The sequence below is a fragment of the Ambystoma mexicanum genome, chromosome 2p (genome assembly GCF_040938575.1).
Source record: "Ambystoma mexicanum isolate Mex_15411 chromosome 2p, UKY_AmexF1_1, whole genome shotgun sequence".
Classification (NCBI taxonomy): domain Eukaryota; kingdom Metazoa; phylum Chordata; class Amphibia; order Caudata; family Ambystomatidae; genus Ambystoma; species Ambystoma mexicanum.
The window spans coordinates 1,284,921,308-1,284,935,878 of NC_090923.1; the positions used below are offsets into that span (position 1 = coordinate 1,284,921,308).

At 45.8% G+C, this 14,571-nt stretch overlaps 1 protein-coding gene across 3 annotated transcripts in view; it reads left to right on the plus strand.

Annotated features, from left to right (window-relative positions):
• RRN3 (RRN3 homolog, RNA polymerase I transcription factor) overlaps window positions 1-14,571 on the plus strand; it is a 1,004,740-nt gene that overhangs the window by 566,692 nt on the left and 423,477 nt on the right. For all 3 annotated transcript variants that reach the window (XM_069645599.1, XM_069645600.1, XM_069645598.1), the window contains exon 13: window positions 9,426-9,556. In XM_069645599.1, coding sequence (XP_069501700.1) covers window positions 9,426-9,556 — 131 coding nt within the window. The remainder of the gene's footprint in view (window positions 1-9,425; window positions 9,557-14,571) is intronic.

The window sequence follows — 14,571 nt, forward strand, 5'->3', positions numbered from 1 at the left end:
CAAAACTGCTCCGGAAGCCCACAGGGCAGAGAGACCTGTTTGGGTCCGACGTCGTCCGGACTCGCCTGCATCAGTGCGGCCTTCCGCTTCCAGCAATCACGTCTCCACGGTGCCCAGCCTAGTTGCGTTTCAAATATTCTCGCCGTTAATGGCCTCTAGATTTCCCCATGCCTGACACACGATTAGCCTCTTTATTGCCTGCTTATTTCAAGGCCCAGTGGGGAGAGACGCTTGCACATGTCTTTCTCTGCCATCCGCCATCTTGGAATCCTCTCTTTCTGTTTTTTAACTGTAAGATTAATAAGAGCTTCTGCCTTATAGTTTTCCATAGTGGACATGATTTAGTATTTTACATTATAGTAACTAGCCTTATGGATGGATTCTTCGAAGGCAGTACTATCAGGAGTCAATGTAATCCATCCTGAAGGGGTGTCAAGAGACAACTGTTATCATATCATAATCCTGCTGCATCTCTTTCTCTCTAAGTTGTAGTTCCTTCCTCAATTCCTTTTCTTGCATTTCAGACTGTACGTTCAGCCTTTTGTATTGAAGCTGCATTTTTTTTTCTACTTCAAGAACCAGCTCTGCTGACATGCTAGGTATGGCTGAAGATCTCTATGAATGCCAAATTCAATACACATAAGAATGGCACACTGGTGGATTTTAAGATGCTGAACGTTTTGATACCCAAAAGTCTACATCCAAAGTTGGGAGAGTGGCACAACCGCTTTGGAGTAACCACTGAAGACCAAGTCTACATAAAGCTGCGGAAGGGAGCTGGGTATTTGTTCGTTAAAGTGATGCAGAATCTATAGTAGCTGCAAGACCGGCGAAGAGGCTGCCTTTTCTGAAGATATAGAAAGAAGTCTGCCTCGCCTGCCTGTGGAGGTGGAAGATGGCTTGTAGTAATGCCTACTTCTCCAGCATTGGATCTTTCATGGATTCACATACTTAGAATATTCCCCGTCGTCAGGCTGGGAACCCTCGGTACATTTATAATGACGTTTTCCATAGGAAAAAATGTCGACACTTTTGTGTCCTATCTATGTCTTTTTGGGGTGCTTACGCCTGCCCCAATAGGACATAACCGTATAAATATCTCCCCGCCCCCGCGGCTCCCTTCAGATTTCAACCGTCTTCCAAAGTAGTGGGATCACCTCGTGTCATCTTTTATTTTACAAGGTTGATTTTTTCTTTTTCTTTCCCAATGTCTGGGAAGGCGTTATTCCGTCCGTGTGCTACATGTGGATTAAAAAAGGCGTACGAAGGAGATGGACATATGGACTGTCTGTATTGTCTCCAACCTCATCATTCGGCAGACAATTGTGAAATTTGTAAAGGCTTCTCGCAGAAGGCCCTGAAAGACCGAAATAGACATCTGGTGACGTGGCTGAATGACGGAGCGGGAGCGTACCCTTCCTCGGAGGTAGGCTCTACACATAGTTTGGCCTCGAGAGCTAAATCTCCGGTGGTCCCCCGCCGCTCTGTATCTGCAGAGCCGCTGGCGAAGAAGTCACGTTCGACGGAGAAAAGTTCCTCTGAGAAACATTCTACGAGGGAATCGTCATCAAAAACAAAAAGCTTCGTCTTCTTCCTCCTTGTCAAAAAAGGAGAGAAAAGACCTGTTAAAGACCTCCTCAGGTGACCATCATAGGTCATCCTCAAGTCGAGATTTGTCGAAGCATAACTCAAGCTCAAAAAAGACGGGGAACGGCTCAGGATTCTGCACCACAACCACCGTTGTCGTCGACGGGAGTTCGATCGTCGACGCCCTCATTAACATCAACGCAGGGCATTCCTGCAGTAGCTCCGTCAATTCAGACGACGACGACTGTTGAGAAGTTGGTATCGTCGATGGTGGCCCCTCCGAAAGGCTGGCAGCCGGAGGTGTACGATCTGATCTTACCAGAGACCCTTTTGCAACATGAGGCGGCCTTTTCCATATCATCCGTAGAAGATGACCATGAACCGGTGGTTGGGCCATCGGAGCTTGGATTACAGGGGGTCAGCTCGTTGACGGTCTCGAGTGGGCGAAGTATCCCAGTTACAACACCTCTACTCAATCCCCAGGCGGTGTTGTCCTTGGAGGTATTGTCCACATTACAGACTTTATTGAGCCGATTGGGCGCAAAGTTGCCTCAAGTTGGTGCTCCAGCAGTGGTACATGCTACGCCAGCCGACGACGAGCCAGGTCCTGCCCCCCGGTCAATGGCTAGGGTACCAACAGCCCTTCCTGTTGATGAACCTCCTCCACGCTCACACCCGGAGGAAGGAGAACTACCAGAGTCCGAGTCGGAACGAGGAGAGTCTTTATCAGACATATCATCCCCTTCAAGAGACCCGACATGGGAGTCGGAGGCTGAGATGGAAGTTCCAAGAAGTCCGGCTCAACGATCACCGCCGGATGACATTGGTTCCTTCCACACAATGATGGGTAAGGCATGTACCGAGTTTGGCCTGGCCCAGGAGGAAGAAAAGAAAGACTGTTTCTTGTTTGATCATATGGGGAAGAGGAGGAGGTCAGTGTTTTCGGTCCCCATTTTAGATCACATATGGCAAGAGGGGTTACGAACCATGAGCCATCCGTTTTCAGAGCCTGCGACTAAAGGTAGACTGGAAAAGAAATTTAAAGCTCCGGAGTCTACTCCAAAATGTTTGTCTTCTCAACCTTCTCCGGAATCGGTGGTATCGGCAGCTGCTGCAAGAAAGGCGAGGTCGCAACATAAATGTTCAATCCCCCCGTACAACGAGGCCAGGAGGCAAGATGCCTTTGGCAAGAAGGTAGTGTCGATAGGAGCAACAACGGTAAAGGTAGCCAACTCTCTAGCTATTATGGCGAGATACGACAGAGAGATGTGGCATCGTTTAGCCCCCATACTGGAACATCTACCGGACGAGCACAGAAAATATGCTAAGTTGCTGGTGCGAGAGGAGGAAGAGGCTTCAAACCACTCAATTAACATCGCCGTAGAGCTGGCGGAATCAGGTTTTAAACAAATAAACAATGGAGTGGTTTTGAGGATGCAAGCATGGCTCAAATGCACAAACTTTTGACCAGAAGTACAATATAAAGTGCTTGATATGCCTTTTGAAAGGGAACAATTATTTGGGGAGAAAGTAGACAAGGCCTTAAAAGGCATGAAAGAAGACTCGGACAAAGCACGCTCTCTTGGAGCCCTCCAGAGTGGCAGAAGTTTTCGTTCTTTTCGTCCCTTTAGAGGGGCATCAGGAAATTCCTGATTTGTGTCATCCAGGGATCGGGGCTTCAGTAGGCCATTGTACTCCTCTCAAGGCTATAGGCGAGCTACCCAAACTGCTCGAAGAGGACGAGACTATCAAGCTTCAAGAAGAAGAGGAGGTTATTCATCGTCCACGAAGGACAAGCAGTCAAAGACCCAGCATTGACGAGCTTCAGGACATCCTGGGAGGCAGAGTGTCTCGCCGTGTCGACGAGTGGGAGAAGATAACATCAGACCGGTGGGTATTAGACACAGTGAAAGTAGGCCACTCTTTGCAGTTCAAAAGCATGCCACCGCACATTCCACCTGTGTTTTCGGCGCAGCCCCATCTTCAAATATTACAACAAGAAGTGGTGCTTATGCTACAAAAAGGGGCTATAGAATTGGTTCTGGTGGCCGAGAGAGGTCAGGGAGTTTACTCCCGGTACTTCGCTGTCAAAAAACCCAGCGGCAAGTGGCGCCCCATTTTAGATCTTCGCGATCTCAACAAGACACTAAAAAATCTGAAGTTCAAGATGTTTACTCTTCATGAAGTTATCCGAACTATCCAGCCGGGGGATTTTCTGGCATCGTTAGATCTACAGGACGCATATTTTCATATATCAATGCGTCGACGACACAGAAAATTTCTGCGGTTCGTAGTCGGACGAACCCACTATCAATTCAAAGTACTCCCATTCGGACTAATGTCATCTCCCAGGACGTTCACAAAGTGTTTGGCTCCAGTAACAGCTTGGTTAAGAAGACAAGGTCATCATGTTTACCCTTATCTGGAAGATTGTTTGGTAAGGGGGTCGTCTCCAATAATAGCGCAAGCAATTCTAAAGGCCATCATGCAACTTCTGCAACAGTTAGGCTTTGCGATCAACTTCGAGAAGTCCTCCTTAACTCCCTCAAGGAACTTGGTGTTTTTGGGTGCGGAGTTCGAAACGCAGTCAGGATTGGTGAAAGCCATCTGTGGAGATAGTTCACAAACTCAGGCTACAGGCAAAGGAGTGGAAAGTCAACACAAGGGTGTCGGTAAGGAAATATATGTCACTACTAGGGGCCATGGCGTCGTGTATCCCCTTAGTAAACAACTGTCGTCTCTTTATGAGACCAATTCAAGAATTTCTGGCAGACCGATGGTCCCAGAGTCGGGGGCTTTGGTCAGACAAATTGACTATCAGCAACGGACTTCTACGAGCACTGCAATGGTGGCAACTCTTCGAAAACCTATGGAGAGGGATGCCTCTGCAGAAACCACAGTTTCAAATGACGGTAGTGACGGATGCTTCTCTGACTGGATGGGGAGCGCATCTGGAGTCCCTGCAAGTGGAAGGTCTGTGGTCGTCGGAAGAGTCAACCCTTCATATCAACGGGCTGGAATTGAAGACGGTACATTGGGCCCTGAAGTTCTTCTTACCACACATAAAAGGATCAGTCGTGAGAATATTGACGGACAATACGACGACAATGTTCTACCTGAGAAAGCAGGGAGGTACTCGTTCTAGAACTCTCTCGACCAAAGCTCAAGAAATATGGCATTGGACCCTAGGACAGAAGGTAAGTATATTGGCCTACCATCAACTGGGAGTAAAACATGTACAAGCGGACTCTCTCAGCAGAGAGATGAATCAGCTGCACGAATGGGAGTTGAACGACCAACAGCTGGCGAATGTTTTCAAAAAATGGGGCCAACCTTCCCTGGATCTCTTCGCAATGAGAGAGAACAAGAAGTGCGCACAGTACGCAAGCAGGTGGCCACAACCCGACTCACTGGGGGAAGCATTCTCCTTCCCGTGGACGGACAAGTTTGTGTACACGTTTCCCCCGTTTCCACTCATACGACGAACTCTACAATGGATTCACAAATACCATGTTGGGTGATCTTAGTAGCTTCCTATTGGGCGAGACAGTCGTGGTTCTCTGACCTGCTCCAGTTGTCGATAGCCCAACCAGTGAGGTTCCAGAAGATTCCGAACCTTCTATCTCAAGACAAGGGGGCAGTGTGACATCACGATCCAGACGGACTCAGCCTGACAGCCTGGCTCCTGACTTCTCGGAATTTGGTACTCTAACCATTTCATCGGACTGTCGTCGAATTTTACAAGCTGCACGGGCTCCGTCCATGAGCACTTCGTATGCATGTAAATGGCGAAGTTTCTGCATATGGTGCATTGATCAACCAGGACTGGAACCCCTGACTATAGCGCCAAAACAGCTTCTTCCATACTTGCTACACTTAGCAGAAAGAGGTTTGTCTTTTTCTTCGATAAAGGTTCATCTGGCAGCCATTTCAAGGTTCACTCGTAAAAGACATTCAACACCACTGTTTAGTGATCGGTTAGTTAAACACTTCATGAAGGGCTTATTTCGTACTTTTCCCCCACCTAAAAAGTTTCCTCCGAACTGGAGTCTTGACCTGGTACTGGCAGAACTAATGAAAGCTCCTTTCGAGCCTATGTCGTCGTCATCTTTAAAATTCTTATCGTGGAAATTGGCCTTTGTGGTCGCTATTACTTCGGCACTGTGACTTTCGGAACTACAGGCGTTAGTCATTGATCCTCCATATTTGAGATTTTTCAAAGCCAAAGTGGTGTTGGCAACCAACCCTCATTTCATACCAAAAGTTCCAACTGTCTTTCTTAAGCATTCGTCTATTGTACTGCCGACATTCATCGCAACTCCTTCATCTGTCACGGAAAAATCTCTCCATACATTGGATGTGAAAAGAGCTCTAAAGTTTTACCTTCATCACACTCAAGATTTTAGAGATACAAAACAACTATTTGTGGCTTAAGGTCCTTCGGCAAAGGAAAAAGCAATCTCAAAACAAGGACTGGCTCGCTGGGTCTCGTTGACGATTTCTTTTTGCTACTCGAAGGCGGGGAAGCGGCTAGAAAAGCATCCAAGAGCCCATTCCACGAGATCCACTTCGTCTTCGGCGGCATTGTGGTCTGGGATTCCGCTAGAAAGATGTCTGTCAGGCGGCATCCTGGTCGGTGCCACATACATTTACCAGCCATTATTGCCTCGAGCAACAACATGCAGAAGATACACAGATGGGACGAGCAGTCCTATGTCATCTGTTTCAATAAGGTAAGCCCTATACAGGGGTATATCCTTCTATCAGTGTATCTTAATGTGTGTTTTACTGTTAACGTACGACGACTAAAAGTTTTTTCCATGGTAAAGGGCACGTATGGCTATGATGATATTGGTTTGCATACACACCTCCAAATCAGGAGTACTGCTATACAATCTATTCTAAGCATGTGAATCCATGAAAGATCCAATGCTGGAGAAGGGAATAGTTTCTTACCTGTAACTCCATTTCTCCAGCATTGGTATCTTTCATGGATTCACATGCGCCCGCCGGCCTCCCCTGTATGCAAACAGTTATACACCAGACTACTTTGGGGGGTTAAAATCTGAAGGGAGCCGCGGGGGCGGGGATATTTATACAGCTACGTCCTATTGGGGCAGGCGTAAGCGGCCCAAAATGACATAGATAGGACACAAAAGTGTCACATTTTTTTCCTATGGAAAACGTCTTTATAAATGTACCGAGGGTTTCCAGCCTGACGACGGGGAATATTATAAGCATGTGAATCCATGAAAGATACCAATGCTGGAGAAATGGAGTTACAGGTAAGAAACTATTCCCTTTTAAAGTTGCCATTGAAGCAGCATATTGAGTAGCAGTAGAAGTTGTAGTAGCAGTGATAAGACTGTGGTTGCCAATATTGATTAAGCTAACTGTGGGACTAAGGGAGCTGTTCTCACAGTTATATTGTGGAAGGAAGTTGTTTGAGAGAAGAGTGAATCTCAAGCAAGAACATCCTGACAATTGTATAATTTGATTTGATTTGAATTATGTATAAGCGCGCACAGAACGAACTGAATCGAATCCTGGTGCAGATGGACAAAAACTGAAGAGAATTCAGTTATATAATAGTGATACCATTGAATTACAGAAAAGAGAACTTTTATTTGAAGAGGTGGGTCTTTAAGCCTACTCGAAAGGCCAAGAGAGATTTGGCCCTCCTTAGATTCAGCATAAGACTGTTCCACAATCTAGGCCCAGCAACTGAAAATCAGCAATCTCCTCTTGAAACACAGTTTGTCCTTTGACTAGTAAGCCAACGTTTATCTTCCGATCTTAGGTCGCGGGCAGGATGGCCCAAAACGACATAGATAGGACACAAAAGTGTCAAATTTCTTTCCTATGGAAAACATCTTTATAAATCTACCGAGGGTTCCCAGCCTGACGACGGGGAATATTCTAAGCATGTGAATCCATGAAAGATAACAATGCTGGAGAAATGGAGTTACAGGTAAGAAACTATTCCCTTTTAAAGTTGCCATTGAAGCAGCATATTGAGTAGCAGTAGAAGTTGTAGTAGCAGTGATAAGACTGTGGTTGCCAATATTGATTAAGCTAACTGTGGGACTAAACGAGCTGTTCTCACAGTTATATTGTGGAAGGAAGTTGGTTGAGAGAAGAGTGAATCTCAAGCAAGAACATCCTGACAATTGTTTTATTTGATTTGATTTGAATTATGTATAAGCGCCCACACAACGAACTGAATCGAATTCTGGTGCAGATGGACAAAAACTGAAGAGAATTCAATTATATAACAGTGATACCATTGAATTACAGAAAAGAGAACTTTTATTTGAAGAGGTGGGTCTTTAAGCCTGCTCGAAAGGCCAAGAGAGATTTGGCCCTCCTTAGATTCAGCATAAGACTGTTCCACAATCTAGGCCCAGCAACTGAAAATCAGCAATCTCCTCTTGAAACACAGTTTGTCCTTTGATCTTAGGTCCCGGGCAGGATGGTACGGGCTCAGTTTGTTCATTAAATAACATGGTGCCAGACCAGTGATACATTTATACACCAAACAACCAATCTTGAATTGAATGCAGCCCTCTACCACTAACCAATGAAGGGAGCGGCGGAGGCCTGAGGTTGAGGTGTTTTTAGGTACACCAAATAGCAATCTAACTCCTGCATTTTGTGCCTTTTGTCGGTGATGGATCTGTTTGGCCTGGACTCTGACAAGGAGTCCTTTGCTGTAATCTAATTTGGAATTGACTAGGGCTCCAACAACCAGAGCACTGTCAGTCTCAGGTACGTAAGGGAGTGCTTGCCGCAGCAAGCGGATGTTATAAAAAACAGATTGTACTTTAGCTGAGACTTGGCCGTCATAGCCATGGGTGTAATTTAGGGGGGTACAGGGGTGTTTGTCCCCCCCCCCCAAACTTTCATTTGTTCAACATTTTTTCCCCAATCATTTGGCTGGGGCACCTTTTCTTCAGAGGTCGTGCCCCCCCCCCCCCAACATTTTCAGCAAAGTTACTCCACTGGGCCCAGGTTGCACTGCCAAATACATCCTAGATTTTTTACCCTAGAGGAGAATTTAAGTCTGGACCCCAGAAACAGGAGTGAGGATGGCCTACTATCCCACTCCAATAGACGTTTATGTCCAAACAGAATAACCTCTGTTTTCTTGGGGTTATCTGTAACCAAGGTTGTGCCATCCAAACCCCTATCTCTTCCAGACACATGCCTACCTTCACTTGGGCATTGTCCATAATAGACACAGCAAACTCCAGGATTGAAGTAGTTGCGGGCAAAGTGGGAGAAGAAACGTTTGCCAAATGTATCTGTACTTTATTGGAAGGAGGTCATCCAAGAAACTCCATTGGTGCTGTTAATTCTTTGTAGAATTGTAAAAAAAAGGAAGCCTTTCACCCAGTCCTTGGACCAGTGGATTTTATTTGTGTGAACTTTTTGTTTCCTTGGAACTTTTCAAGACCTTTTGTTACTTGGAGAAAATGTACTTTGGACATTCTTGGGGGAGCAAGATCTGCCCAGGATCTCGAGGTCATCCAAGACACAGGGTGTTTGGTATCCTTTTATTTATGTTGTATTTGTTATTTGAATGTTGATATTGTGTATGATGAGGGTTTGTTTTGTGAATGCTAGGAGGTTTTCCCACAGATCTTAGAATAGGTAGGGAAGCCCCTGGTTGAGTAAGTTTAGCTAGGATTTCTGTTATTATTTTGTACATAATAAAATAGCAAATCCTGAGAAAACTCAATAGTCATGAGACTCACATTACTGACCCCTCACGTTTGCCACTAATACCTCCCCATGCTGCTAAATTTTAACCACATCCTTTTTATTTCCCATGACAGATATTTGCAGAAGCATTTCTTGAGCATCTTTGGAAAAAACTTCAAAATCCAAATAACCCAGCGGTGATCCGGCAAACTGCTGCAAGTTACATTGGCAGTTTCCTGGCAAGGGCCAAATTTATTCCTGTGGTGTAAGTAATTGAGTTACTGTCACACTTATGCACATATAAAACCAGTCAACAAGGTACATTTATTTTAAGGTTTCTTTCTGTGCATGTTAATTGTGACCCTGTTTCAGAGATTTGATAGAAATAGGGCAAAGATTCACAGACCTCGTACTGTAAATGTGTGCAGCAGACTGTCCAATAGTCACAGCACAGCCAGCCTTCAGATGTTTACTCTAGTTACACTTGATTTTAGGAACCCTGCACACACAGCTTTCAGATGCTTATTTTATTCAAAATGTTTCTATAGCACGCACATGGTTAACCAGAGCATCATAGTGCTTCACAGTAAACATATACACAGTATTACAGTTGGACAGTAAACAAACAAAAATACAAAAAATATATTTTACCTACCCTACAATTCATTATGCAAAATGTCTTCACACTTGATAAAAGATCCTGGAAGAAGTTAAAACCAGGTCATTAGAGCACATTGTTACGCTCCGCTGTTATCCACGAGGCACCACATGATGCTGGATGGGCGGCTGTGCACTATTTCTGGGCTTTCTCTGCTTCATTATTTGCCTGGTGGGGGGTAGCGCCTGTGACAGGAGAATGGAGTAATTAGGTTTGGGTCCGTGGTGGGTGAACCTCCACCTCCCTCTGATCCCGAATTCCCTTCCCCTGGGGTTATTTCTCACCTTGGGTTTATATGCGTAGAGCTCTCTGTCCTGCTTCTCTGTGTAGGGGCGTGTTGTGAGTGAGGGCGTTCCGTTGGACCTAGTTTCTTCACTGGTCCGTGGGCCCATGTATCGGGTCCAGACGGGCTGTGACTCCGACTCTTCTTGCTGTCTTCAGGTGAGTTGTTTCTTTTCAGTTTCTAATCTGTCCCTTTCTCCTCCTTCCGTTTTTGTCCTTCTTTTCGATGTTGCCTTTTTCTGACTATGCACTGTCTCTAATAAAGTCTTTTGTTTTCCGCAGGGATGGTTGCGGTTAGAGTTCTTGACAAGGCGCCGGATGAAGATGAGCTTGCAGCGCCAGGCGCAAAGATTACAGTTAAGTGTTGATGCACGGAGCACAGCGCTGTTATTGGATTTATTGCAAGTTTTGCTAACCTGTGTTCTCTCTCCTCTTTCTTACCCGTACAGGTTGCTGTGATGTTCCGGAGTGGCGAGCGAGCGAAGCGCAGAATGGTTTCAGGATCCGCTGCTTACCCAGGTAAGTGTTGTTAGTAATGCTATCCTTGTTTCTTCCACCTTTGCAGGTTGCGGTGAGGTTCCGAGGTGGCGTGCGAGTGAAGCGCAAAATGACTTCAGGATCCGCTGGTTACCCAGGTAAGTGTTGTTAGTAATGCTGTTCTTGTTTCTTCCAGGTCGGTGAGGGCATCCAGATCGATGGCTTCAGGATCGGGCCGGAGATGAGCAGGTAAGCAGGAGCTGGACACAGTGAGTATTACGCTGCAGGAGTGCAGAATAGCGCGAAGCGTGTGTTCCAGTTTGGGCATGGCTTATATAGCCAGCCACACCTGAAGGCCCTGACCACACCCAAAACACTAGTCTGCATAGTTCAGTTCAAGGAACAGAACTGTGTTACAGGCCTCCATGTTGGGTTTAGACCCATGACTGATACTTGTCCTATTCCTGATAATGAGCCTGGCGCCAGAGGCGCCAGGGCTGACTTCAAGTGTTCATATTACCGTGTTTAAAAGCCCTTGGGGCCACTTTTACACTTTTAAGGGCTGTAGTCCCACTGTTGCTGGGGGCTTTTATGCTTGAGGGGGTCAGGGGCATGAATCGTGACCGCACTCCCCCCTAAGGCCCCTCTCACGTTGATCCCTCCATCTGGTCCTGGCTTGGTTGGATGCTTTCGGTGGAAATGTTTTACCAAACGTGGCGCATGGATGTGATCGCTAGGCTCCCATGTCCTGTCCTGAGGGCCGTATCCCTTCCAGTCTACTAAATAAAATAACTTGGATCTGGTGTATTATGAATCCAGGATATCTCTGACTTCAAATTCGGGTTCTCCGTTAACCAACACCAGATTTGGTGGTGACTTGACCCGAGTTCCAGGCTGAATGGGTTTTAGGAGTGATACATGGAATACTGGATGGATCTGCATTTATTACGGTAAGGTTTTTACAGCCACAGTGTTTATAATGGCTTTGATGGTATACGGTCCTAGGTACCTGGGACAAAATGTTAGAGTTCCTTTTTATGGGCACATGCCGGGATGCCAACCAGACTTCGTCTCCGACTTGGTATTCTGGGGACTTCCTTTGATGTTGGTCAGAGAACCTTTTCTGTCGTTCTTTAGCTCGAACCAGGTGTTCTGCTGCTCTTTTAAAACGCCTGAGTGATTGTTGTATGTAAGGTTTTTACTGCAGGCATTTCCAAGTCTATGGGGGGATCCAATTTGGAAGTACGTGGATGCCTTCTGTTAGGGAGAATTCTCTGTATAGGCTAATTTCCCAAACCTAGTGAGTCCCCCAGCAGCTATGCTGGATTTTTGTGGTTTATTTTTTTCTCCTGCTAAGAGTGAGACTCTTTTTCTCCCACTCTTAGGCATGATTTGAGAATGTCCTTTGACTATGTAATGTGTTTTATGGGCTATGGGGTCTTTTACTCCATAGGGCTTCATGTGTTTTTGGTATGTGTTACACAGCACCCTCAATGCAGTAACAAAGGCGTGTCATAGTGACCCCCAAACATAGACTCCATACCCTGGGACTGACTACTGTCTCCCAGGGCATCTAAAGTCACCATTGGCTTTACTAGTCTCAAATTGTGAACAGAACCAGTACAAAACATCATATTGTGGAAGTACTGGTAGGGGTAATTAGATTGCCCCTGGATCTGTTTTCCAAGGGGGCACTGTCCAGTCCCTCCTTGTTGAGTTTCTGGCTGGTGGCAGTGGATACCACGCAAAATATTCCACCGCAATATTTCCTATGGGATTTTCCCATTCATTTTAAACACACCACTTTTTTGGTGCAATGTTAAAGATACCGCCGGGTTATTTATTTATTATTTATTCCCCGGTTGGGTCTTTTTGCCAGGACTCGGTTTTAAAATGGTGTTTGTGTTCGCATCTGTAACTCCAACCCAAGTTGAGCCCTTTGTTCCACTTTTGGCAGGCTTCTGCACAGAAGCCTCCAAAAAGTGGTGCCACTCTGTCTGGGTCTACAGGATGTGTGGGAGGGGGGAATAGGCACCTTGGACTGAGTTGCCTCGGCAACTTAAGTCGCACTCTTGTGTGATTGGCCCAGTGGTGAGCCGCCCGGCTCACCACTTAGCATGTTTGAGTGACAGCTAGGACTGATGAATGGGGGTTTTCTGCATAAAAGCAGGACTTTGGGGACTGGAACTTCAGGAGTCGCAACAGGACCTAAAGAATCCGAAGAGGGAGAAGCTGAGCCGACCTGCAACGACGACACCACCGGTGGAGCCCTGCTGAACCAAACTCACCACTTACCAACGACAGACAAGATCTTCCTCCAGGAGAGTCTTCTTCCTTTGAGCAGGTGGGGTAAACCAGTTCGCCCTTTTTCACCTTCCTGGATCGTCTTGTGGTCGAATCGCCCGTGCCAAGCACCCCGGCAGCCGGATATCCACGCTTCACCACTACCGCGAATAAAAGGTTAGTACCTTTTAACCGGGAAACTCTGCGGCTGGTTTCTTCCCTGGCAGTGCAACGACCTCCAGCTTTCCTCCACGTCGAGATCTTCTCTTCCCCTGGACGAAGCACCGACTTGCATCCGCTGCCAGGAACAACTGCCCCCGCTGGAGCTTTCTCACCATTTCAGGTACTGTGTCCCGCCTGGTCTCCCTTGCAACAGACTTTTCAAGGTGTCCTGTAAATCCTTGACTCTCTATCCTGGGGTGACCTCGGACCTGTTAACTAACCTTTCTGAACTGATCTAACTCCTTTTGGAACTCTCTGCAAAGACTTTTAAAAGTGTACTTCAACGGTGTGATCTTGGGCAAATTCCGCCTTGCTCTCTCCAAGAGTGGGCCTGGCCTATGAACTTTTTGCTCTACAGTAGACCCTGCCTTTCTTCACTTGCTGTGGTTCTTTAAAAGTGTTGGTATTGTGTGTTTTCCTATTTCTGCCTTTTCTCTCCCTTTCTAAATCATTATTGGGAGTGCCATCTATGGTTACGCGCTCATCTCTGCTTTGCTAAATAAGTAGTGTACTAACCTATACTTATCAAATAATTAATTAGGGAGGAGTATATATTTCTAGTGATTGTGTATGAACTTGCTTGACATATTAGTGCCAGTGTATTTTTATAAGTGTGTTTTTTAATAAATAATTATTTGCTTTAATACCAAAGCTCTGGTCAGTGTTTGCTTGTGCTACTGTATTTTGTACCTAATGTGTATACTCTAAATACTGCCTAACTCTTCTTGAGAGAAGTCTGACTGCTCACCCACAGCTACCAGGTAAATCTGGGTGGTGCAGACTGCTACCAATTGGGTTTACTGCTAACACCTGTAGTCTTAAACGTTTTGCAGTGGTCCCTAAGGGAACTGCACAGGTTTCTGCCTAACACTGGTGTACAGCGGTGGGATTTGTATTGAGTATACATTTTAGTGTGCTTATAGATACCTTAGTGCAACTAACCACAAAGCTTTGCACTAAAAAGATTATTTTCTAACCTGTCAACTATGGAAAGTTATAGTCAAGAGTCCCTTGCTACAAAAACTGCTGATTGTTTAAGAGTTCTCTGTAAGCATAAGAATCTCCTGACTAAAGGCAAGAAAATGGAGCTAATAGAAAGAAGATTGTTAGCAAACCAAAGTCTGGGTGATGGTTCAGAGGAACCCACTCTCCCAGAGAATGTAGATAACAGTGATGATATTGATATTGAACAAAGTATTGAACATCTTGAGGCATAGTCAGAAGAGGAGGGTGAGGCTGTTGTGACTGTCCCCCCTAGGCCTCTGTCTGCCTTAACAGCTGTACCTACTGGACCTTTAAAAGGTCCCACAATTAGTCCTCAATGTCTTGAACTAGAGAAAATGAAACTTGAATTGGAG